This window comes from Chiloscyllium plagiosum, unplaced genomic scaffold, assembly GCF_037043375.1.
Source record: "Chiloscyllium plagiosum isolate Xiang-an unplaced genomic scaffold, Cpla_swu_hap1 HiC_scaffold_5, whole genome shotgun sequence".
In the NCBI taxonomy this organism is placed as follows: Eukaryota; Metazoa; Chordata; class Chondrichthyes; order Orectolobiformes; family Hemiscylliidae; genus Chiloscyllium; species Chiloscyllium plagiosum.
In genome coordinates, this window is record NW_028270143.1 from 137971072 (window position 1) to 137998520 (window position 27449).

The 27449-nt window shown below is 47.3% G+C and overlaps 1 protein-coding gene across 4 annotated transcripts in view; it reads left to right on the forward strand.

Moving 5' to 3' along the window:
- The window catches only part of LOC148150047 (microtubule-actin cross-linking factor 1, isoforms 6/7-like), a 332243-nt gene that overhangs the window by 109558 nt on the left and 195236 nt on the right, over positions 1-27449 (forward strand). For all 4 annotated transcript variants that reach the window (XM_087987754.1, XM_087987755.1, XM_087987756.1 and 1 more), the window contains exons 15-17: positions 11514-11684; positions 22524-22679; positions 23782-23988. In XM_087987754.1, coding sequence (XP_087843880.1) covers positions 11514-11684; positions 22524-22679; positions 23782-23988 — 534 coding nt within the window. The remainder of the gene's footprint in view (positions 1-11513; positions 11685-22523; positions 22680-23781; positions 23989-27449) is intronic.

Consider the following 27449-nt stretch of genomic DNA (forward strand, 5'->3'; position numbering starts at 1 on the left):
GGATTGAGTTTCAGAGCCACGAGGTCATGCTGCAGCTGTACAAAACTCTGGTGCAGCCGCTCTTGGAGTATTGCGTACAGTTCTGGTCACCGCATTATCGGAAGGATGTGGCAGCTTTGGAAAGGGTTCAGAGGAGATTTACTCGGATGTTCTTATGAGGAAAGGTTGAGGGACTTGAGGCTGTTTTCGTTAGAGAGAAGAATGTTGAGGGGTGTTAATTGAGACAGATAAGATGATCAGAGGGTTAGATAGGGTGGATAGTGACAGCCTTTTTCCTCAGATGGTGATGGCTAGCACGAGGGGACATAGCTTTAAATAAAGGGGTGATAGATTTAGGGCAGATGTCAGAGGTAGTTTCTTTCCTCAGAGAGTAGTAGGGTAGTGGAATGCACTGCCTGAAACAGTAGTAGACTCGCCAACTTTAAGGACATTTAAATGGTCATTGGATAGACATTTGGATGAGAATAGAATAGCGTAGGTGAGGTGGGCTTCAGATTGGTCTCATAGGGCAGTGCAACATCGAGGACCGAAGGGCCTGTACTGCGCTGGAATGTTCTATGTTCTAAGTTGTGGTACATATCGGTACCAATGACAAAGCTAGGGAAAGGGATGAGGACCTGAAAAGTGAATATAGGGAATTAGGTTGGAAGCTAAAAGGCAAGATGAGCAGAGTAGTGATCTCAGGATTGATACCGGTGCCATGGGCTAGTGAGGCTGGGAAGAGAAAGCGAGTGCAGCTGAACATGTGGCTGCAGGGATGGTATAGGAGGGAGGGCTTCAGATATGTGGATCATTGGGATACCTTCTGGGGAAGATGAGACCTGTACAAATTGAATGGGTTGCACCTGACCTGGATGGGCACCAATATCCTGGATGGGAGGTTTGCTAGAGCTCTTCAGGAGGGTTTAAACTATATTGGCAGGAGGATGGGAGCCGGAGCTATGGATCAGAGGATGAGGTAGCTGGTGAACAGGCAGATACAGTGTGCAGACAGTCTGTGAGGATGGATAGAAAGTTGATCGGGCAATGTTGCAGTCAGCGTGGTGGGTTGAAGAGTGTCTATTTTAACTCAAGAAATGTCAGGAGTAAGGGTGATGAACTTGGAGCTGTGATGTTGTGGCCATTACTGAGACTTGGATTTCACAGGGGTAGGAATGGTTGTTGGATGTTCCAGGATTTAGATGCTTCAGGGAGGGAGATAAAAGAGGTGGGGGAGTGGTATTGCTAATTAGGGATAGCATCACAGCTGCAGAAAGGGAGGTTGGCAAGGAGGGCTTGTCTACAGAGTCAGTATGGGTTAAAGGCAGGAACAGGAAAGGAGCAGTCACTTTGTTGGGAGCTTTCTATAGATCCCTCAATAGCAACAGAGACATGGAAGAACAGATTGGGAGACAGATTTTGGAAAGGTGCAGAAGTAACAGGGCTGTTGTTACGGGTGACTTCAACTTCCCTAATACTGATTGGAACCTCCTTAGTGCAGATAGTTTGGATGATGCAGATTTTGTTAGGTGTGTCCAGGAAGGATTCTTAACTCAATAGGCCAACTAGATGGGAGGCCATATTGGATTTGGTGCTTGGCAACAAACCAGATCAGGTGTCAGATCTCTTGGTGGTAGAGTATTTCGGTGATAGTGATCACAACTTCCTGACCTTTATTGTACTCATGGAGAGGAATAGGAGCAGATGGTTTGGGAAAGTATTTAATTGTGTGAGGGGGAATTACAATGCTATTAAGTAGAACTATGGAGAATAAGTTGGGAGCATTGGAGGTGGAGTGGACAGCAAAGAAGGTTACCTCGGATTATAAGGGATCTTGATCAGATGGGCCAATGGGCTGAGGAGTAACAGGTGGATAAAAGCAAATTACTGCAGATGCTGGAATCTGAAACCAAAAGAGAAAATGCTGGAAAATCTCAGCAGGTCTGGCAGCATCTGTAAGGAGAGAAAAGAGCTGACGTTTTGAGTCGAACTGACCCTCTGTCAAAACTTTGACAAAGGGTCAGTTAGACTCAAAACGTCAGCTCTTTTCTCTCCTTACAGATGCTGCCAGACCTGCTGAGATTTTCCAGCATTTTCTCGAGTGGCAGATGGAGTTTAATTTAGATAAATTTTAGGTGCTGCATTTTGGAGAGGTTGAACAGGCTTAGGCTATTTTCCCTGGAATGTCGGAGGCTGAGGGGTGACCTTATAGAGGTTTATAAAATCATGAGGGGCATGAATAGGGTAAATAGGCAAGGTCTTTTCCCTGGGGTTGGGGAATCCAGAACTAGAGGGCAAAGGTTTAGGGTGAGAGGGGAAGGATATAAAAGAGACCTAAGGGGCAACTTTTTCACTCAGAGGGTGGTAGGTGTATGGAATGAGCTGCCAGAGGAAGTGGTGGAGGCTGGTACAATTGCAACATTTAAGAGGCATTTGGATGGGTATATGAATAGGAAGGGTTTGGATGGATATGGGCCAGGTGCTGGCAGGTGGGACTAGATTGGGGTGGGATATCTGGTCAGCATGGACGACAGAAATGTGGAGGTTGTTTAGGAATCACTTGCTGATAATGCTGCACAGGTCTGTCCCACTGAGGCAAGGAAGGGATAAGTAGGGTGAAGGAACCTTGGATGACAAGGGATGTGGAACATCTAGTCAAGAGGAAGAAGGAAGCTAACTTAGGGTTGAGGAAGTAAGGATCAGACTTGGCTCTAGAGGGTTACAAGGTAGGCAGGAAGGAACTGAAGAATGGACTTCGGAGAGATAGAAGGGGCAGGAAAAAGCTTTAGTGGGTAGGATTAAGGAAAACCCTAAGGCATTCTACACTTACGTGAGGAACAAGAGGATGGCCAGAGTGAGGATAGGGCCGATCAAGGATAGTGGAGGGAGCCTGTGCCTGGCGTTGGAAGAGGTCGGGGAGATCCTTAATTCACTACTGAGAAGGGCCTTTCCATTTGTGAGGGCAGCATGAAACAAGCTGATATGCCCAAACAGGTTGAAGTTAATGAGGATGTGCAGAAAAATTTGAAAAACATGAGGATAAATAAGTCCCCTGGGCCAGATGAGATATGCCCAAGGTTACTACAGGAAGCGAGAGAAGATTGCTATGCTCCTGGTGATGATCTTTGTGTCCTCACTGTCCACTGGAGTCGTGCCAGATGATTGCAGGGTGGCAAATGTTATTCCCCTGTTCAAGAAAGGGAATAGGGATAATCCTCGGAATTACATAGAACATCACAGTACAGTGAAGGCCCTTCAGCCCTCAATGTTGCACCAAACTGTGAAACCAATCTAAAGCTCATCTAACCAATACTATTCCGTTATCATTTATATGTTGATCCAATGGCCATTTAAATGCCCTTAAAGTTGGCGAGTCTACTACTGTTGCAGGCAGGTCGTTCCATGTCCCTACTACTCTGAAACTACCTCTAACATCTGTCCTATATGTATCACCCCTCAATTTAAATCTATGTCCCCTCAGGCCAGCCATCACCATCAAAGGAAAAAGGCTCTTACTGTCCACCCTATCTAACCCTCTGATTATCTTCTATGTCTCAATTAAGTCATTTCTCAGCCTTCTTCTCTCTAACAAAAACAGCCTCATGTCCCTCAGCCTTTCCTCGTAAGACCTTCCCTCCATACCAGGCAACATCCTGGTAAATCTTCCAATGCTTCCACGTCTTTCCTACAATGTGGTGACCAGAACTGTACACAATACTCCAAGTTTCATACAGCTGCAACCTGACCCCATGGTTCCGCAACTCAATTCCTCTACCAATAAAAGCTAACACCGTATGCCTTCTTAACAACCCTATCAACCTGGTGGCAACTTTGAGCGATCTATGTTCATGGACACCGAGATCTCTCTGCTCATCTACACTGCCAAGAATCTTACCATTAGGCCGGTACTCTTCATTCCTGTTACTCCTTCCAAAGTGAATCACCTCACGCTTTTCCACATTAAACTCCATTTGCCACCTCTCAGCCCAGCTCTACGTCTCTCTGTAACCTACAACATCCTTCCGCACTGTCCACAACTCCACTGGCCTAGTATCAGCCGCAAATTTACTAACCCATCCTTCAATGCCCTCATCCAGGTCATTTATAAAAATGACAAACAGCAGTGGCCCCAAAACAGATCCTTGCGGTACCCCACTAGTAACTGAACTCCAGGATAAACATTTCCTATCAACCACCACCCTCTGTCTTTCAGCTAGCCAATTTCTGATCCAAATCGCTAAATCACCCTCAATCCCAATCCTCTGCATTTCTGCATTAGCCTACCATGGAGAACCTTATCAAATGCCTTACTGAAATCCAGATACACCACATCAACGGCTTTATCCTCATCCACCTGTTTGGTCACCTTCACAAAGAACTCAATAAGGTTTGGTGAGGCCTGGCCCACCTTTCACAAGGATGCCGACCTTAAAGATGTTCTCCTCCTCCTTCTACAAGGATCTCAGTCAATCTCTCTCTCAATGTACCCCCCAAGGTCACCTACCTTCCCCCCAGCACCACCCACCTCCCATTTATACCTCAGCCCCCTTGGCCCACAAGCCTTATTCCTAATGAACTGCTTATACTTGAAACGTCGATTCTCCTGCTCCTCAGATACTGGCTGACCAGCTGTGTTTTTCCAGCACCATACTTTTTGACCCTTCACAAAACTATGCTGACTATCGATAATCAACTTATTCCTTTCTAGATGATTATAAATCCTATCTCTAATAATCCTTTACAAATCTTTGCCAAAAACCGAAGGAAGGCTCAATGGTCTATAAATTTCAGGGTTGTCTCTACTCCCCTTCTTGAACAAAGGGACAACACTTGCTATCCTCCAGTTGTCTGGCACTATTCCTGTAGATAATTACAACATGAAGATCAAAGCCAAAGGCTCTGCAATCTCCTCTGACTTCCAGAAAATCCTAGGATAAAACCAGTCCGGCCCAGGGGACTTATCTATTTTCACACTTTCCAGAATTGCTAACACATCCTCCTAGTGAACCTCAATCCCATCTAGTCTCGTAGCCTGTTTCTCAGTATTCTCTTCGACCACATTGTCTTTTTCCAGGTGAATACTGACAAAAAGTATTCATTTAGTGCTTCCCCTATCTCCTTGGACTCCACGCACAACTTCCCACTACTGTCCTCGATTGGCCCTAATCTTACTCTAGTCATTCTATTATTCCTGATATACCTATAGAAAGCTTTAGGGTTTACGACTTCTCATGTCCCCTCCTGGAACTTCTTAGCTCTCTCTTTAGGTCTTTCCTGGCTAACCTGTAACTCTCCAGTGCCCTAACTGAGCCTTCACATCTCATTCTAACATAAGCCTCCTTCCTCTTGACAAGAGATTCATCTTCTTTAGTAAACCACAGCTCCCTCGCTCGACCACTTCCTCCCTGCCTGACTGGTACATACTTATCAAGGACACACAGTAGCTGTTCCTTGAATAAGCTCCACATTTCAATTATGCCCAAGACCAGTCTGTGTTTGGCAAAGTATTGGAGAGGATTCTGAGAGACAGGATTTATGATGATTTGGAAAATTATAGTTTGATTAGAGATAATCAGGAATGCCTCACAAACCTTATTGAATTTTTTGAGAATGTGACAAAACGCATTGATGAAGATAGAGCAGTGGATATGGTGTACACCGACCCTCCGAAGAGCAACCCACCCAGACCCATTCCCCTACATTTACCCCTTCACCTAACACTACGGGCAATTTAGCATGGCCAATTCACCTAACCTGCACATCTTTGGACTGTGGGAGGAAGCCGTAGCACCCGGAGGAAACCCACGCAGACACGGGGAGAATGTGCAAACTCCACATAGACAGTCACCCGAGTCGGGAATTGAACCCAGGTCTCTGGCGCTGTGAGGCAGCAGTGCTAACCACTGTGCCACACTTTTTTTTTTGCCCCTTAGGGCTCTTTTAAATCTTTCCCTTCTCACTCTAAACCTATGTTGTTAAGAAGGTGTATGGTGTGTTGGCTTTCATTAGCAGGGGGATTGAGTTTAAGAGCTGTGAGGTTATGCTGCATCTCTATAGAGCCACATTTGGACCATTTGGAATATTGTGTTCAGTTCTGGTTGCCTCATTATAGGAAGGATATGGAAGCTTTAGAGAGGGTGCAGAGGAGATTTACCAGGATGCTGTCTGGACTGGACTGGAGGGTGATGAAAGGTTGAGGGAGCTAGGGCTTGATAGAGGTGTACAAGACGGTGAGAGGCATAGATAGAGACTTTTCCCCAGGGCAGAAATGGCTATCATGAGGGGCCATAGTTTTAAGCTGATTGGAGGAAAGTTTAGGGGAGGTGTCAGAGGTAGGTTCTTTACGCAGTGTGTGGTGGGTGTGTGGAATGCACTGCCAGCGGTGGGAGTAGAGTCAGATACATTAGGGACATTTAAGCGATTCTTGGATAGGCCCATGGATGATAGTACAATGAAGGGTATGTCGGTTAGTCTGATCTTAGGGTAGGATAAAAGGTCGGCACAACATCGAGGGCTGAAGGGCCTGTACTATGTTGTACTGTTCTATGTTCTATTCACAAAGCATGCTGCAACACTGTAACAGTTCTCAAAGCAGTTATTAAAGTGTTAAATCTCCTTCTTCATTGTGAGAAGGAATCATATACTAAACGGGTTAATAAATGAGGTTTTAAGGAATAAAGAAAGGAGTAGTCACACAATTAGGAGTGTATTACAGACCTCCACATAGTGAGAAGGAGAGGAAGATAGATAACATATAAATGTGGACAAAGTTTGGCCTGTAGGAATAAGAGGGAAATAATAGGAGGCGACTTTAACTGTCCCAACACAAACTCTGTTTCAAACAGTACAAGGGGCACTGAGGGTGAAAATATTATGTACTGTGTCCAGGAAACTTTTTAAATGATACACGACAAGCCCTTTGAGAGGGGACACTATTCTGGATTTAGTTTTAGGATAAAAAGATGGACAAGTTGGTGAAGTGACAAAGACTGTTCCCTCCGTGACTACCTGGTCAGATCCACGCCCCCCCCCCCAACAACCCACCCTCCCATCCTGGCACCCTCCCCTGCCACCGCAGGAATTGCAAAACCTGAGCCCACACCTCCTCCCTCACCTCTATCCAAGGCCCTAAAGGAGCCTTCCACATCCATCAAAGGTTTACCTGCACATCCACTAATATCATTTATTGTATCCGTTGCTCCCGATATGGTCTCCTCCACATTGGGGAGACTGGGCGCCTCCCAGCAGAGCGTTTCAGAGAACATTTCTGGGACAACCACACCAATCAACCCCACCGCCCTGTGGCCCAATATTTCAACTCCCCCTCCCACTCTGCGGAGGACATGGAGGTCCTGGGCCTCCTTCATCGCCGCTCCCTCACCACTAGACGCTTGGAGGAAGAACGCCTCATCTTCTTCCTTGGAACACTTCAACCCTAGGGCATCAAGGTGGACTTCACCAGTTTCCTCATTTCCCCTTCCCCCACCTTACCCCAGCTCCAAACTTCCAGCTCAGCACCATCCTTATGACTTGTCCTACCTGTCTATCTTCCTTTCCACCTATCCACTCCACCCTCCTCTCTGACCTATCACCTCCATCACCACCCCCATTCACCTATTGTACTCTATGCTACTTTCTCCCCACCCCCATCCCCCATTTATCTCTCCACCCTGGAGGCTGCCTGCCTCTACTCCTGATGAAGGGCTTTTGCCCGAAACGTTGACTTTCCTGCTCCTCGGATGCTGCCTGACCTGCTGTGCTTTTCTAGAGTCTGGGTTCCAGCATCTGCAGTCCTTGTTTTTACCGAGTGTTTTTCCAGCACCACTCTGATCTAAACGGTGACTGTATCAGGGCTAGTGACCACAATTCAGTTAGAGTTAGTATTATTATGGAAAATGACAGAGATAAATCAGGAGGAAGCGTTTTACACTGGATGAAAGCAAATTTTACAAAACTGAGAAGTGACTTGTCTGAGGTCAGAGCTGCTAAAGGATAAATCGGGAAACCTGTAGAGGCTCTAAACAGTGAGATCCATAGGACTCAAAACAGGGATGGACCCTCCAAAAATAAGAATGGTCCTCCACATCAGACCCTTGTGGTTGTCTAGAAAAACACAAGGGAACATATCTATTGGGGAGCGTTTTAAACTGGTAGGGAGTGGGGATGAGGGGGATCTTAATTGAACTGAATTTGCTTTTTTGTCACACATACTCAAATGAGTGAAACACCATCTTAGGTACAAGGTACCTAGGTACAGATTCTTCAGTATAAGTGCTCAGGGTAAACAACTAGAGATTAAAAAGTCCAACATTACAAATTGTAGGAATACATTAGAAAATAGAGAAATTAAAAAGTTCAGTACAACAATTTTTCCAATCCAATCAACCTGGCCCCTAGCCTCCAATCCACACTGGGCCTTGACTCCAGACTTCACCAGGCCTCACTTTGAGGATCGTAAGGCTGGGAGACTGCTCTGGAATCACCTTAAGAATGGAAATCCACACTGAGGCTACACCAAGCTGAGACACCATACTTTAGATCAGAGTGGCGCTGGAAAAACACAGCAGATCGGGCAGCATCTGAGGCGCAGGAAAATTGACATTTCATCAGGAATCCTGATGAAGGGCTCCTGCCCGAAACATCGATTTTCCTGCTCCTTGGATGCTGCCTGACCTGTTTTTCCAGCACCACTCTAATCTAAACTCTGGTTTTCAGCATCTGCAGTCCTCACTTTTGCCCTGAGACACCACTACATCAGGCCAAGAGTTCACCCACACTAAGCTGAGAGACTGCTATGCCAGGTCCATGCTGAAGCCGAGAGTCCAAGTCCGAGGCTGGCAATTGGCCAAGAGCCTAAATGTGTGGTGCTGGAAAACCACAGCAGATTAGGCAGCATCTGAGGAGCAGGAGAATCGACGTTTCATCAGGAATCCCTAATGAAGGGCTTATGCCCAAAACACCAACTCTCCTGCTCCTCGGATGCTGCCTGACCGGCTGTGCATTTCTAGCGCGATGCTTTTTGACTCTGATCGCCAGCATCTGCGGTGCTCACTTTCTCCAATTAGCCAAGAGTCCAAATCGGCACCGAGGCCGGGAATTCAGGACATCACTGAGAAGAAAGAGATAGAAAAAAAGAACATAAAAGAGAAAAAAGAATGACAAAAGAAAACAAAATGGACAGTGGATAAGCTCAGTTGGAAGTGTCAACTCTACCGCCATCTTGGCAAGAAGCTCAAGTATTAGTGAGAATAGAGAGACAGATGAGAATGGTTTGGATGCAAAAAAGGGCGAGTTAATTAGAAAAGGTGGCAACAGCAAATCAGAGAAAGAGGTAAGACTGATAAATTAAACTGCATTTATTTCAATGCAAGGGGTCTTACAGGTAAGGCTGGTGAAGTCAGGCCATCGATGGGAATGTGGCATTGGGAATGCACATTATTCCAGGGACCTAGGTGAGGGAAGGGCAGGACTGACAGCTCAACATTTTGGGTCTTAGATGCTTTTGGAATGTTTGAAAGGGAAGCAAGAGAGGGGGGGAGTGGCATTTTTGATTAAGGAAAATATTACAGCTGTACTTGGAGAGGATATTCCCAGGGGATCATCCAGTGAAGCTAAATGAGTGGATCTCAGAAATAAGAGAGGAATAGGATTGTACTATAGGCCACCTAATAGTCAGTGGGAAACTAAGGAGCAAATATGTAGGGAGACCTCAGATATGTAAAAGTAATAAGGTTGTAATAGTAGGGGATTTTAACTTTCCAAACACTGACTGGAACTGCCAGAACGTTAAGGGCTCGGATGATGAGGAATTTGTTAAACACGTTCAAGAAATTTTTCTTTATCAACCTGTAGATGTACCTACTACAGAAGAAGCAAAACCTGCCCTTCTCTTGGGAAATAGGAAAAGTGACTGAAGTGTTAGTAGGGGAGCACTTTGGGAAAAACAATCATAATTCTATAGTTATAAAATAGTTATGGAAAAAGATAAGCCTTATCTAAAAGTAAAAGTTTTTAGTTGGAGTAAGACATATTTTGATGACATTAGACAGGAATTTTCAAAAATCAGGTCATTCCTGATGAAAGGCTCCTGCCCAAAATGTCGATTTTCCTGCTCCTGGGATGCTGTCTGGCCTGCTGTGCTTTTCCAGCACCAGTCTAATCTTGAGGAATTTTTAAAAGTTGATTGGAGTAGACTGTTCACAGGTAAAGAGACAACTGGCAGGTGGGAGGTTTTCAAGTGTGCTAACAAGAGTTCAGAGGCATTATGTTCCTGTTAGAGAAGATGGGTAAGGCTGATACAAGTAGGGAACAATTGATGAACTAAGATATTGAGGCTCTGGTCAGGAATAAAAAGGAGGCGCATGTTAGATATATACAACTGGGATCAAGCGAATCTCTTGAAGAGTATAAGGGGTGAGGGGCATTCTTAACAGTGAAATTGTAGTGACTGTAACAAGGTCAGCTGTGTGAACATCATAGAATGTGACTTCCCTGACTGGGGTTGTTAATTTGGTCCAATCGGGGAGCCCTGGCTGGCAGATATACACAGCAGTGTCAGACATCCTGTTCACTCTGAGAGTGGGCTCTGAGGGAGCTGGATCAGTGTCCAGGATTCTGCCTGTGTAAATAAAGGGGGGCTTGGTCACAGGATACCAGTCTCTGTGGAGTTACTTCAGGAATCAGGAGGGCTAAAAGGGGATATGAGATGACCTTGGCAGATAAGGATAATTCCAGATAATCCAAAGAGATTCCACAAGTACATTAAGAGCAAAAGTATTCGGGAGAGAATAGGGCTCCTTAAAGATCAACCAGGTCATCTATGTGTGGAACCACAGGAGATGGGTGAGGTACTAAATGAATGTTTCACCTCAGGTTTTTATTGTGGAAAAAAGGCTAGAGAACTTGGGGAAATAAATAGTGATGTATTGAAAACAACCCACATTAAATAATAAATGATTCTGTTGAGGAGTTTCTTGCCCCAAGAGTTTTGGGATGAAGATTCTAAAACTGGTTGGGACAGAGTGTCACACTGGTTACATTTGATGGGACAGAAAATTCAACAATTCTATTCTGGGATCAGAATCACCCACTAACTGTACTAACTCACAGCACCAGGGTCCCAGGTTCGATTCCAGTCTAGGGTGACTGTCTGTGTGGAGTTTGCACATTCTCCCCGTGTCTGCGTGGGATTCCTCTGGGTGCTCCGGTTTCCTCCCACAGTCCAAAGTTGTGCCGGTCAGGGTGAATTGGCCAATAGTGTTAGGTGCATTAGTCAGAGGGAAATGGGTCTGGGTGGGTTACTCTTTGGAGGGTCAGAGTGGACTGTTTGGGCTGAAGGGCCTGTTTCCACACTGTAGAGAATCTAATCTAAACTATGCAGAAATACCAGCTTTCCTTTCCTAGGTTAAGTCGGGTGAACTGATTGTGGCAATTCAAGGTTTATGTCTCTTTTACTGACACAGCATTTTATTTCCCAGTGGTGTACACTGTTTACCAAAATGTGCTGTTCACTCTCAGTGACTTGTTCTTCACAGGAACTGTACAAAGAGGTAGAATCCAAACAGTGCGCATATGACAGTGTTTACACAATGATGGAACAATTCCTCAATGACTGCAGAGGTTCAAAGGGATCAAAGACAGAGCACAGGCTCCACACACTACAGCACAAGTGGAACGCAGTTCATCTGAAAATGCAGGAAAGGAAAGTAAGAGGATATTGCTTTCTGAGTGAGATCGAGAGAATGTGTATGTCATGATAATCAGAGAGAGAGAGATGAGGAGAATATGCAGAATAGAAACACATGGTGAAGGGGTAACATTGGGCAGAGATTGCAGATTGGCTGCTGCAGAAAACAGAGAGTATATATAAATGGCTCTTTATTTGATGGGCAGGGTTGGTGAGTGGAATCTGTGGGTCTGTGCTGGAACCTCAAGGAAGGCATTTTGTGAAAAAGATGTCAGGAGGTTTCAGACAGATATAGAGAGGTTAAGTAAGTGGGCAAGAATCTGGCAGTTGGAGTGTAACATGGGAAAACCATGTACAGTAAAGAAATTTCAAACAACAGATGCTGTGTACAGTTACATGGGAAAGATAGGACCAACAACTCCACAGATCCTGGGATGACAAAGGAGATGGAAATTCAGATAAAGAAAAAAATACTGGGATTATGGCAGGTGTCAGGTAGAATACAAAATTGCTGACCAAGAGGAATACAGATGGTTCAGAGCAGAGGTGGGAAACTGGCTAAGAGAAACAGGTGAAACTCCAAGCCCCTTCACCAAATCCCAGCATACACATTCACAGAGACACATACAAGTGGAGTGGAACCGTGGCACCGTGGTTAGCACTGCTGCCTCACAGCACCAGAGACCCGGGTTCAATTCCCGCCTCAGGCAACTGTCCGTGTGGAGTTTGCACATTCTCCCCATGTCTGGGTGGGTTTCTCCCACAGTCCAAAAATGCGCAGGTTAAGTGAATTGACGAGACTAAATTGCCCCTAGTGTTAGGTGAAGGGGTAAATGTAGGGGAATGGGTCTGGGTGGGTTACACTTCGGCAGGTCGGTGTGGACTTGTTGGGCCGAAGGGCCTGTTTCCACACTGTAAATAATCTAATCTAAAGTGTGGAGAATACTGGGCAAACACAGGCCCATGGGACCACTCCACAGGCCCTGAGTGATGGGTTTCTTCCACATTCTCTGATCTCCTTGGTTCCAGATTAGTTGAACTCTTTACTGAAGGCACTGGACAATTGATATATTAGCTATTCAGTCACTGGTTAACAGCAATATGGAGTTGGTTAGCTCAGTTGGTTAACAGTAATATGGAGTTGGTTAGCTCAGTTGGTTAACAGTAATATGGAGTTGGTTAGTTCAGTTGGTTAACAGCAATATGGGGTTGGTTAGCTCAGTTGGTTAACAGTAATATGGGGTTGGTTAGCTCAGTTGGTTAACAGCAATATGGAGTTGGTTAGCTCAGTTGGTTAACAGCAATATGGGGTTGGTTAGCTCAGTTGGTTAACAGTAATATGGAGTTGGTTAGTTCAGTTGATTGGCTGAATGGCTTGCAATGCAGAATAACGCCAACAGCATGGGTTCAATTCCTGCACTGGCTGAGGGTACCATGAAGGACTCCTTCTCAATCTCTCCCCCAGCCTAAAACACGGTGACCCTCAGGATAAGCTATGCCAGTTGTCTTGCTTTAATGAGACAGCACCATCATCTGAACAAAGAAAACATGCAGCCCAGGAACAGGCCCTTCGGCCCTCCAAGCCTGAGCCGATCCAAATGTATTGTCTAAACCTGTCGCCCAATTCCTAAGCATCTGTATCCCTCTGCTCTCAAATAGGTCCCCCCCCTCCCCCCGCACCGTCTCCCTTTTTCCTGCTCTCTCCACCCCTGCCCTTTCCCTCTCTCTCATTCTTCCCCTCCCCTTTTATCTCCACCCCACACCTCCCTCCTCTATCTCTCTCATTACACCCCATCTCCCACTTTCTTCACCCAGAGAGTGGGAAGCCTGTGGAAGTCTCTGCCACAGAAAGTGATTGAATTTAAAATACTTGTCACAAAGCTGGTCCTTTTCTCAAGGATACTGTGTCCTTGGATTCTTTCAGAAGGGTCAGAAAACTCCCCCAGTTCCAAGGTGACTAGTTTGGTACAGAGATGAAAAGGATGTTGAGAGCCCTTTTGTTTCTATGTAAACAGATGAGACTTCAGGCCAAAGTGGTCATGTTTTAGCAGTGACCTGTATAATGAAAGGGGAGTGGTCAGCTCTGTAGCTGAGCAGTTCAGTCCAGAGTTAGTTTGAACTTTAGCTGTGGACTGTATGAACAGGCTGCAAAACCTCTCTCTCCTTCTACCCTTCTAACTTCAACCTGTAAGCATGTGTTCCATTTATACTGGGTTTTAAAGGGAGTTTGCTTATTGGGACTGTTGTGTATATTCGGAACAGCATAATTAAGTCTAGTTTGGATAGACTGAGTTCTGTAGGGGTTCTTTATTCTGTTCTTTGTGTTGCATTGTGTAATTTTGTGAATAAACTTTTGTCTGCTTTAAAGCCTAGTAGTCAACCTAGCTAACTTACTCCAGGACCTAAACAAATTACAAAGTAATGGTCTGGGTTGCCTGCTTAAGAATGTTTTGAGTGGTCTGGCCTAATCCATAACAGATTGAATATTTTCATGAAGCAGTTAGATATAGTTCATGGTACTAAAGTGATCAAAGGGTATGGGAGGAATCAGGGACAGGGACATAGCTGTATTTGATAATCAGCTATGATCATATTGAATGGCAGAGTCGGCTTGAGGGGTCAAATGGCCTCGTCCTTCTTCTATTTTCTATGTTTCAATGAACATTGGAGCAGGAGGCCATTCAGCCCCTCGAGCCTGCTCCATGATTTAATATGATCATGGCTGGTCTCATCTCAATCCCAACCACACCTTCCTGCCCACTCTCCTTAACCTTTCAACCTTTACTCATTAAAAATCTATCTGTCTATCTCCTCCTGGCACTCAAAGGGCTGCAGAGGAGGTTCACTAGGTTTATTCTGGAGTTGAGGGGGTTGGTTTATGAGGAGAGACTGAGTAGACTGGGATTATATTCATTGGAATTCAGGAGAATGAGGGGGAATCTGATAGAAACATAAAATAATGAAGGGAATCGATAAGATGGAAGTAGAGAAGATGTTTCCACTGGCAGGTGAAACTAGGACAAGAGGGCACAGCCTCAAGATTAGAGGGAGCAGATTTCTTCACCCAGAGGGTTGTGAAGCTGTGGAATTCCCTAGCTGGATAGATTTTTGAACAGTAAAGGAATCAAGGGTTCTGGTGAGTGGGTGGGTAAGTGGAGCTGAGGCTATCAAAAGATCACCCATGATCTTATTGAATGGTGGAGCAGGCTCAAAGGGTCAGATGGCCTACTTCTGCTCCTCGTTCTTCTGGACTTACTCAATGTTCCAGCAAGCACCACATTCTAGGGTGTAAATTCAATGCAAGCTGCCAAACTGGATCCAAAACTGATTTACAAACAGGAGGCAAAGGGTGATGGCGGAGGGCTGTTTTTAATTGGAAGCCTGTGACCAGTGGTCTACAACAGGGATCAGTGCTGGGACTCTTGCTCTTTGCTATGTACATTAACCACTTGGATGTAAATGTGGATGGTATAATTAGTAAGTATGCAGATGACTGGAAAATTGATGGGTGTCGTTGATAGTGAGGAGGATGGTCTCAGGCTACAGTTGAAGAGTGTGAATTAAAATCCCTAGTGTGGAAACAGGCCCTTCAGTCCAACAAGTCCACACTGACCGTCCAAAGAGTAACCCACCCAAACCCATTCCCCTATTTGCCCCTGACACTATGGGCAATTTATCATGGTCAATTGATCCAACCTACATGTCTTTGGATTGTGGGAGGAAACCAGAGCACCCGGAGGAAACCCACGCAGACACGGGGAGAATGTGCAAACTCCACACAGTCAGTCACCTGAGGCTGGAATCGAACCTGTGTCCCTGGCACTGTGAGGCAGCAGTGCTAACCACTGAGCCACAGTGCCGCCCTTCAGCAGAATGCCATTTCGGATGCTGTCCGACCTGCCGTGCTTTTCCAGCGCCACACTCTCGACTCTGATCTCCAGCATCTGCACCCCTCACTTTCTCCTAGGTCTCAGGCAACAGTCTGATATTAATCAGCTGGTAAATTGGGCAGAGCATTGGCAGATGGAATTTTATCCTGAGAAGTGTGAGGCAACAAATTTTGGAAGATATAATAAGGGAAGGATGAATAGTAGCTCCCTGGGGAGCACTGAGGAACAAAGGGACTTTGGTTACAAGTCTGTATTTTTGATTTTTCTGAAAGTGTCAGCACAGGGGGACAGTATGGCGAAGGCATGTGGGTTGCTTGCTTTCATTAACTGGGGTGTAGAGTGTTGGAGCAGGGAAGTCTGCTTACAATTTTAAAACGCATTTGCTTAGGGCACAGATCAAAAACTCCTTCTGATGGCCACATATCAGAAGGACTGGAGAGGGTGTAGAATTTTCATCAGCATGTTGCCTGGGATGGAAAGCCTCAGTTATGAGGGGAGACTGGATAGACTGGGACTGTTCTCCTTGGAGCAGAGGAGGCTGAGGGGCAGCATTGAGGCATTATAATTGTGAAAACCTTTTCCCCATTGCAGATGTGTCAAAGAGCAGAGGGCAACAGTTTAAGGTGAGGAGGAAGTGGTTATGAGGAGATCTGAAAAAGAATGTTCTCACCCAGAGGGTGGTGGATATATGGACCGTGCTGACTGAGAGGGTAGTGGATATATGGACCGTGCTGACTGAGAGGGTAGTGGATATATGGACCGTACTGACTGAGAGGGTGGTGGATATATGGACCGTGCTGACTGAGAGGGTGGTGGATATATGAACCGTGCTGACTGAGAGGGTGGTGGATATATGGACCGTGCTGACTGAGAGGGTGGTGGATATATGGACCGTGCTGACTGAGAGGGTAGTGGATATATGGACCGTGCTGACTGAGAGGGTGGTGGATATATGGACCATGCTGACTGATAGGGTGGTGGATATATGGACCGTGCTGTCTGAGAGGGTGGTGGATATATGGACCGTGCTGACTGAGAGGGTGGTGGATATATGGACCATGCTGACTGAGAGGGTAGTGGATATATGGACCGTGCTGACTGAGAGGGTGGTGGATATATGGACCATGCTGACTGAGAGGGTGGTGGATATATGGACCGTGCTGACTGAGAGGGTAGTGGATATATGGACCGTGCTGACTGAGAGGGTAGTGGATATATGGACCATGCTGACTGAGAGGGTGGTGGATATATGGTCCGTGCTGACTGAGAGGGTGGTGGGTATATGGTCCGTGCTGACTGAGAGGGCGGTGGATATATGGACCGTGCTGACTGAGAGGGTGGTGGATATATGGACCGTGCTGACTGAGAGGGCGGTGGATATATGGACCGTGCTGACTGAGAGGGTAGTGGATATATGGTCCGTGCTGACTGAGAGGGTAGTGGATATATGGTCCGTGCTGACTGAGAGGGTAGTGGATATATGGACCGTGCTGACTGAGAGGGTGGTGGATATATGGTCCGTGCTGACTGAGAGGGTAGTGGATATATGGACCGTGCTGACTGAGAGGGCGGTGGATATATGGACCGTGCTGACTGAGAGGGCGGTGGATATATGGACCGTGCTGACTGAGAGGGTGGTGGATATATGGTCCGTGCTGACTGAGAGGGTGGTGGATATATGGACCGTGCTGACTGAGAGGGTGGTGGATATATGGTCCGTGCTGACTGAGAGGGTGGTGGATATATGGACCGTGCTGACTGAGAGGGTGGTGGATATATGGACCGTGCTGACTGAGAGGGTGGTGGATATATGGTCCGTGCTGACTGAGAGGGTGGTGGATATATGGTCCGTGCTGACTGAGAGGGTGGTGGATATATGGACCGTGCTGACTGAGAGGGTGGTGGATATATGGACCGTGCTGACTGAGAGGGTGGTGGATATATGGTCCGTGCTGACTGAGAGGGTGGTAGGAATAAAAGAATGACTAGGGTAGGAATAGGTCCAGTCAAGGATAGTAGGGGGAAGTTGCGTGTGGAGGCGGAGGAGATTGGGGAGACACTGAATGAATACTTTTCTTCAGTATTCACTCAGGAACAGGGCATTGTTGTCGAAGAGAATACTGAGGCACAAATAAGTAGAATGGATGGCTTTGAGGTATGTAGAGAAGAGGTGTTGGAAATTCTGGAAAGGGTGAAAATAGATAAGTCCCCTGGGCCTGATGGCATTTATCCTAGGATTCTCTGGGAAGCAAGGGAGGAGATTGCAGAGCCATTGGCCTTGATTTTTATGTCCTCTTTGTCTACAGGAGTAGTCCCAGAAGACTGGAGGATAGCAAATGTGGTTCCCTTGTTCAAAAAGGGGAGTAGGGATAGCCCTAGTAACTATAGGCCGGTGAGTCTCACTTCTGTTGTGGGCAAAGTCTTAGAGAGAATTGTAAGGGATAGGATTTATGCACATCTGGATAGGAATAATGTGATCAAGGATAGTCAGCATGGTTTTGTGAAGGGCAAGTCGTGCCTCACAAACCTTATTGAATTCTTTGAAAAGGTGACGAAGGAGGTTGATGAGGGGAAAGCGGTAGATGTGGTATATATGGATTTTAGTAAGGCGTTTGATAAGGTTCCCCATGGTAGGCTACTGCAGAAAATACGGAGATATGGCATTGAGGGTGAGTTGGAGGTTTGGATTAGGAATTGGCTGGATGGAAGAAGACAGAGGGTAGTAGTTGATGGCAAAGTTTCTTCATGGAGTGCCGTCACTAGCGGTGTTCCGCAAGGATCTGTTTTGGGACCATTGCTGTTTGTCATTTTTATAAATGACCTGGAAGAGGGGTTAGAAGGTTGGGTGAGCAAGTTTGCGGATGATACGAAAGTCGGAGGAGTTGTTGACAGTGAGGAAGCATGTGGCAGGTTACAGCAGGATATAGAGAAGCTGCAGAGCTGGGCAGAAAGGTGGCAGATGGAATTCAATGTAGCTAAGTGCGAGGTGATTCACTTTGGGAAGAATAACAAAAAGATGGGGTACTGGGCTAATGGTCGGATACTTGGTAGTGTGGATGAGCAGAGGGATCTTGGTGTCCATGTACACAGATCTCTGAAAGTTGCCACCCAGGTAAATAGTGCGGTGAGGAAGGCATATGGCGTACTGGCTTTTATTGGTAGAGGAATTGAGTTCCGGAGTCCTGAGGTCATGATGCAGTTGTATAAGACTCTGGTACGGCCGCATCTGGAATATTGTGTGCAGTTTTGGTCGCCATACTATAGGAAGGATGTGGAGGCATTGGAACGGGTGCAGAGGAGGTTTACCAGGATGTTGCCTGGTATGGAAGGAAAATCGTATGAGGAAAGACTGAGGCACTTGGGGCTGTTTTCACTAGAGAAAAGAAGGTTTAGGGGTGACTTGATTGAGGTGTACAAGATGATTAGGGGGTTAGATAGGGTCGACAGTATGAACCTTTTCCCGCGTATTGAGTCGGGTATTACAAGGGGGCATAGCTTTAAATTAAGGGGGGGTAGATATAGGACTGATGTTAGGGGTAGGTTCTTCACTCAGCGAGTCGTTAGTTCATGGAATGCCCTGCCAGTAACAGTGGTGGACTCTCCCTCTTTATGGGCATTTAAGAGGGCATTGGATAGGTATATGGAGGATAGTGGGTTAGTGTAGTTTAGGTGGGCTTGGATCGGCGCAACATCGAGGGCCCAAGGGCCTGTACTGCGCTGTATTCTTCTATGTTCTATGTTCTATGTTCTATATGGACCGTGCTGACTGAGAGGGTGGTGGATATATGGACCGTGCTGACTGAGAGGGTGGTGGATATATGGTCCGTGCTGACTGAGAGGGTGGTGGATATATGGACCGTGCTGACTGAGAGGGTGGTGGATATATGGATCGTGCTGACTGAGAGGGTAGTGGAGATATGGACCGTGCAGACTGAGAGGGTGGTGGATATATGGACCGTGCTGACTGAGAGGGTGGTGGATATATGGACCGTGCTGACTGAGAGGGTGGTGGATATATGGACCGTGCTGACTGAGAGGGTGGTGGATATATGGACCGTGCTGACTGAGAGGGTGGTGGATATATGGTCCGTGCTGACTGAGAGGGTGGTGGATATATTGTCCGTGCTGACTGAGAGGGTGGTGTATATATGGACCGTGCTGACTGAGAGGGTGGTGGATATATGGTCCATGCTGACTGAGAGGGTGGTGGATATATGGTCCGTGCTGACTGAGAGGGTGGTGGATATATGGACCGTGCTGACTGAGAGGGTGGTGGATATATGAACCGTGCTGACTGAGAGGGTGGTGGATATATGGACCGTGCTGACTGAGAGGGTGGTGGATATATGGACCGTGCTGACTGAGAGGGTAGTGGATATATGGTCCGTGCTGACTGAGAGGGTGGTGGATATATGAACCGTGCTGACTGAGAGGGTGGTGGATATATGGACCGTGCTGACTGAGAGGGTGGTGGATATATGGACCGTGCTGACTGAGAGGGTAGTGGATATATGGACCGTGCTGACTGAGAGGGTGGTGGATATATGGACCATGCTGACTGAGAGGGTGGTGGATATATGGACCGTGCTGTCTGAGAGGGTGGTGGATATATGGACCGTGCTGACTGAGAGGGTGGTGGATATATGGACCATGCTGACTGAGAGGGTAGTGGATATATGGACCGTGCTGACTGAGAGGGTGGTGGATATATGGACCATGCTAACTGAGAGGGTGGTGGATATATGGACCGTGCTGACTGAGAGGGTAGTGGATATATGGACCGTGCTGACTGAGAGGGTAGTGGATATATGGACCATGCTGACTGAGAGGGTGGTGGATATATGGTCCGTGCTGACTGAGAGGGTGGTGGGTATATGGTCCGTGCTGACTGAGAGGGCGGTGGATATATGGACCGTGCTGACTGAGAGGGTGGTGGATATATGGACCGTGCTGACTGAGAGGGCGGTGGATATATGGACCGTGCTGACTGAGAGGGTGGTGGATATATGGTCCGTGCTGTCTGAGAGGGTGGTGGATATATGAACCGTGCTGACTGAGAGGGTGGTGGATATATGGACCGTGCTGACTGAGAGGGTAGTGGATATATGGTCCGTGCTGACTGAGAGGGTGGTGGATATATGAACCGTGCTGACTGAGAGGGTGGTGGATATATGGACCGTGCTGACTGAGAGGGTGGTGGATATATGGACCATGCTGACTGAGAGGGTAGTGGATATATGGACCGTGCTGACTGAGAGGGTGGTGGCTATATGGACCATGCTGACTGAGAGGGTGGTGGATATATGGACCATGCTGACTGAGAGGGTGGTGGATTTATGGACCGTGCTGTCTGAGAGGGTGGTGGATATATGGACCATGCTGACTGAGAGGGTGGTGGATATATGGACCGTGCTGACTGAGAGGGTGGTGGATATATGGTCCGTGCTGACTGAAAGGGTGGTGGATATATGGTCCGTGCTGACTGAAAGGGTGGTGGATATATGGACCGTGCTGTCTGAGAGGGTGGTGGATATATGGACCGTGCTGACTGAAAGAGTGGTGGATATATGGTCCGTGCTGACTGAGAGGGTGGTGGGTATATGGACCATGCTGACTGAGAGGGTGGTGGATATATGAACTGTGCTGACTGAGAGGGTGATGGATATATGGACCATGCTGACTGAGAGGGTGGTGGATATATGGTCCGTGCTGACTGAGAGGGTGGTGGATATATGGACCGTGCTGACTGAGAGGGTGGTGGATATATGGACCGTACTGACTGAGAGGGTGGTGGATATATGGTCCGTGCTGACTGAGAGAGTGGTGGATATATGGACCATGCTGACTGAGAGGGTAGTGGATATATGGACCGTGCTGACTGAGAGGGTGGTGGATATATGGACCGTGCTGTCTGAGAGGGTGGTGGATATATGGACCATGCTGACTGAGAGGGTGGTGGATATATGAACCGTGCTGACTGAGAGGGCGGTGGATATATGGACCGTGCTGACTGAGAGGGCGGTGGATATATGGTCCGTGCTGACTGAGAGGGCGGTGGATATATGGTCCGTGCTGACTGAGAGGGTGGTGGATATATGGACCGTGCTGACTGAGAGGGTGGTGGATATATGGTCCGTGCTGACTGAGAGGGTGGTGGATATATGGACCGTGCTGACTGAGAGGGTGGTGGATATATGGTCCGTGCTGACTGAGAGGGTGGTGGATATATGGTCCGTGCTGACTGAGAGGGTGGTGGATATATGGACCGTGCTGACTGAGAGGGTGGTGGATATATGGTCCGTGCTGACTGAGAGGGTGGTGGATATATGGACCGTGCTGACTGAGAGGGTGGTGGATATATGGACCGTGCTGACTGAGAGGGTGGTGGATATATGGACCGTGCTGACTGAGAGGGTGGTAGATATATGGACCGTGCTGACTGAGAGGGTGGTGGGTATATGAACCGTGCTGACTGAGAGGGTGGTGGATATATGGACCATGCTGACTGAGAGGGTGGTGGATATATGGTCCGTGCTGACTGAGAGGGTGGTAGATATATGGACCATGCTGACTGAGAGGGCGGTGGGTATATGAACCGTGCTGACTGAGAGGGTGGTGGATATATGGACCATGCTGACTGAGAGGGTGGTGGATATATGGACCGTGCTGACTGAGAGGGTGGTGGAGGCAGGTACTCTCACAACATTGAAGAACTATCTGGATGAGAGTTTAACATGCCAGGGTGTAGTAGGCTCTGGACCAAGTGCAGGTAATGGGATTAGTGTTGGTTGGTTAACATGGCACAGTGGGCTGAAGGGCTTGTTTCTATACTGTATAACTCTGCCAATCCTCCACAACCCCCACCCTGTCTTCCTATTCCTGTCTCTCCCTGATTACCCTTTCTGTTAGGTTGACCATGAAAGAATTGATCATATATAAACTGTGTTTTGATTGGTTTAAATTGCCAGGTGAGACTATCTGAACGAGTAACCTTGGAGACTCAATTCCATAGCAACACCCAGGAGCTGATTGGCTGGATAGAAGATGCCATGAACGTGTTGAATAAGGCTCCAGCTCCGAGTCTGATCCAGGAGTCCATCACAATACAGATCCAGGATCACCAGGTGACCTGTCCTGGGAGAAACACAGTCCATTCCACCTCCCCATCACACTGTGGCCAAGTGTTATCTGATGGCACAGAATCACCCTGGGGTGGGTTCAGTATTAAAGGACAACACTCCATTCACTTTCTCTATTAGCCACTGAACTAGAATGCTGGCTTTGTGTAATATATGCACAAGGACTCTCAACTCCCTTGATGAAGCAACTTCCTCCAGTCTTTAAATAATATTCAACTCCTCTATTCTTCCTGCCAAAGTGCATAAGCTCACATTTCACCACATTATGCCCCATCTGCTACACGGTTCCCATTCGTTTAACCTGTCTATATCTGTCCACAAACCATGTGTTATCCTCATCGCTTACCTTCCCACCTAATCTTGTGTCACTCACAGACTTTGTGAGTGCACATTTACCTCTGTCTTCATACAGATTAGAAATAATTGTGGGCTGAGCACTGACCCTGTGGGACTCCACTATTTACAGGTTGCTATCCTGGAGATTCCATCTTATCCCCACTCTCCGTTTTCTTGTAGTTAGCCAATCCTCTCTCCATGCTAATATATTATCCCCCAACACCGTGTGCTCTTTCTTTGTACCACATGGGTTAACAGGACACTGGCGCCTGAACAGTCACTATCTTAGAGGCAGTGATCAGGTACAGTGAGTGCAGGGATCGGGTGCAGGGATCAGGTGGAGTGGCACTGTGGCTCAGTGGTTAGCACTGCTGCCTCACAGCCCCAGGGACCCGGTTCTATTTCAGCCTCAGGTGACTGTCTATGTGGAGTGTGCACGTTCTCCCTGTGTCTGTGTGGGTTTCCTCCGGGTGCTCCAATTTTCTCCCAGGCCAGGTGAATTGACCAGGCTAAATTGCCCACAGTGTTAGCTGCATTAGCCAGAGGGAAATGGGTCTGGGTGGGTTACTGTTCAGAGGGTCGGTGTGGACTTGTTGGGCTGAAGGGCCTGTTTCCACGCTGTAGGGAATCTAATCTAATCTAGATAGTGAGTGTGGGGATTAGGTACAGAAATCGGGTACATGGATTGGGTAGCGATGCAGTTGTGTGTGTAATGGCTGCCATCTCTCTCTCTCTCTCTCTCTCTCTGTAGCGGTTCAGCAGTGATGTAGCCTTGCACTCTGCACAGCTGAACACCCTGGAACAATGCTCAGAGCCTCTGAGGGATTGCAGCAGCAAGCAGCATCGCTGTCTCATTCAGAACGTGATGGGCACCGTACGGGAGAAATGGGCAAAACTTACACAGTGTACCAGCCAACGAGAGCAGTCTCTCCAGGAGGCCAGAAAACATGCCCAACAGGTAATACACTGTAGTGTTTCCCTCCTCCTCGAACCAAAAAAAAGCAGAGGGGTAGAGAGATGTGCTATTCCAAAACTGTTGGTAGTAGAATAAGAAGTAAGGCCCTGGCTTGAGAGGGTTCAGCCAGCAGCAGATCAGCAATAAGTGCAGGTAAGCTCAGGGAAAGTCCTTTCACTTTCCTTTTTAGACTTTAAGATGGCACTTAGGGCAGTCACACGTTCCTCCTGCAGGATGTGGGAGCTCAGGTTAACTTCCATCATCCCTGATGACTACACGTGTGTGGGAAGTGCACCCAGCTGCAGCTCCTGGGAGACCGTGAGGGGGAGCTGGAGCTGGGTGCACTCAGGATCATCGAACATAGAAAAGTACAGCACAGAACATTTCCTTTGGCCCACGATGTTGTGCCGAGGATTAATCCTAATGTAAAATATAGTAACTTAACCTACGCACCCGTCAACTCACTGCTATCCATGTGCATGTCCAGCAGTCACTTAAATGTCCCCAATGACTTTGCTTCCACCACCACCGCTGGCAACGCATTCCATGCATTCACAACTCTCTGCGTAAAGAACCTACCTCTGACATCACCTCTATAACTTTCTCCTAATATCTTCAAGCTATGACTTCTCGCACCAGTCAATCCTGCCCTGGGGGAAAGTCTCTGGCTATTGACTCTATCTATTCCTCTTATTATTTTGTACACCTTGATTAGGTCTGCTCTCTTCCTCCAGAGAGAAAAGTCAGAGCTTTGTCAACGTTTCTTCATAAGACAAGCCCTCCAGTCCAGGCAGCATCCTGCTAAACCTTCTTTCCACCCTCTCCAAAGCCTGTATCTTTCTTATAGTAGGGCGACCAGAACTGGACACAATATTCCAAGTGTGGTCTCACCAGGGACTCGTAGAGCTGTAGCAAAACCTCACGGCTCTTAAACCCTGTTAATGAAAGCCAAAACACCATATGCTTTCTAAACAACCCTATCCACTTGGGTGGCAACTTTGAGGGATCTATGTACTTGCACACCCAGATCCCTCTGTTCCTCCACACTGCCAAGAATCCTGTCTTTAATCCTATATTCAGCATTCGAGTTCAACCTTCCAAAATGCATCACTTCACATTTATCCAGGTTGAACTCCATCTGCCATTTCTCAGCCCAGCTCTGCATCCCGTCTATGTCTCGCTGCAGCCTGCAGTAGCCCTCGATACTATCGATGATACCTCCAACCTTTGTGTCATCTGCAAAATTACTAACCCACCCCTCAACCTCCTCATCCAAGTCATTTATAAAAACTACAAAGAGCAGAGAACCCTGCGAGACCCCATTCAACACTGACCTCCAGGCAGAATACTTTTCATCTACAACCACTCTCTGCCTTCTGTCAGCCAACCGATTTCTGAAATTCCAAACCCATGTCTCCATTATGCCCCCAACATCATAGCCCCATGTACTGATCCATGCTCTAAGTTTATCATTCTTTCTTCTGATACTCCTTGAGTTAAAGCAGACACACTTTAACGATCCCTTTGTTTCATTGCGTGAGAAACCTTCCCGATAGATTCACTACATCCTACCACTGTCCTGTCTGCAACTGACCCCCTCTCAGACATGTGGCTCCGATTCCCACCCCCCTGCCAAACTAGTTTAAACCCTTCCGAATCGCACGAGCAAATCTCCCACCCAGGACATTTGTGCCCCTCCAGTTCAGGTGCAACCCGTCCTTCATGTACAGGTCCCACCTTCCCCAGAAGGTATCCCAATGGTCTAGGTATCTGAAGCCCTCCCTCCTGCACCAGCCTCACAGCCACGTGTTAAGCTACATTTGCTGACTGTTCCTCATCTCACTATCTCGTGGCACCGGTAGCAAACCCGAGATCACTACTCTACTCGTCCTGCTCTTCAGCTTCCAACCTAACGCTCTGTAGTCACTTTTCAGATCCTCAATCCCTTTCCTGGCTGTATCATTGGTGCCGATATGTACCACGATTTCTGGCTGGTCCCCCTCCCCCTTTAGAATCTTGTGAACCCGATCGGCGACATCCCGGACCCTGGCACCAGGGAGGCAACGTACCTTCCGGGAGTCCCGTTCCTGACCACAAAATCTCCTGTCAATCCGTCTAACTATTGAGTCCCCTATTACTAGCGCTTTTCTATTTCCCACCCTTCCCTTCTGAGCCACAGTGCCAGGCTCAGTGCCAGAGACCTGACAACCATGGCTTACCCCTGGCAGGCTGACTCCACCAGCAGTATCCAAAACGGTATACTTATTGCTGAGGGGAACGGCCACAGGGGATCTCTGCTCTGACCATCGGTTCCCTTTCGTCCCCGTGACAGTAATCCAGCTGTCCTTATCTTGTATCTGGGGAGTGATCACTTCCCTGTCCATCCTCTCAATTTCCCCCTCAGACTCCCGGATGATCCATAGTTCATCCAGCTCCAGCTCCAGTTCCCCAACTCAGTTTTCGAGGAGCTGGAGTTGGGCGCACTTCCCGCAAATGTCCCTCACCTGCCACATTCTGCAGGAGGAGCACGCAACTACCCTGACATCCATATCCCGATATTCTGAAAGCCCGCGCAGAACTAAACAAAGGAAGAGAAGGAAAAAAAAAGAGAAACCTGAAAACTTACCTAGTTTACAGACTCTTAGTAAGGTTAGAGGAGGTGGGAAGGAGGGAGGCCCTGTGGTGTAGGGTTGAAAATGTGTTGCTGGAAAAGCGCAGCAGGTCAGGCAGCATCCAAGGAGCAGGAGAATCGACGTTCTTCAGCAAGAAGGGCTCATGCCCGAAACGTCGATTCTCTTGTTCCTTGGATGCTGCCTGACCTGCTGCGCTTTTCCAGCAACACATTTTTCAGCTCTGATATCCAGCATCTGCAGTCCTCACTTTCTCCTATGGTGTAGGGTCTCAGGTTTAGATCTCACCCACTTAAAAACTCCCCAGAAGTCCTTCGTTCCTCCCTCGCACCTCTCGGCAAATGTAGATAAGTGTGAGGTCTTGCATTTTGGAAAGTCAAATCAAGGTAGGAATTTCACGGTGAATGGTAGGGCCTTAAGGAATGTCATGGAACAGAGGGACCTTGGAGTTCAGGTTCACAGTTCTCTGAAAGTGGTGTCCCAGGTTGACAGGGCAATGATGAAGGCTTTTGGTAGACTGGCTCTTATCAGTCAGGTCATTGAGTATAGAAGTTGGGAAGTTATGTTGCTGTTATCCAGGATGTTGGTGAGACCACGCTTGGAGTACTGCGTTCAGTTTTGGTCACCTTGTTGTAGGAAGGACGTTACTAATCTAGAAAGAACGCAGAAGAAATTTACAAGGATATTGTCTGGACTCCATGGTCTGAGTTTTAGGGAGAGGTTGGACAAGCTAGGACATTTTCCTTTCGAGCGTAGGAGACTGAGGGGGGAACATTATAGAGATGTATAAGATCATGAAAGGCCGGGATAGGGTGAATGCACTCAGTCTTTTTC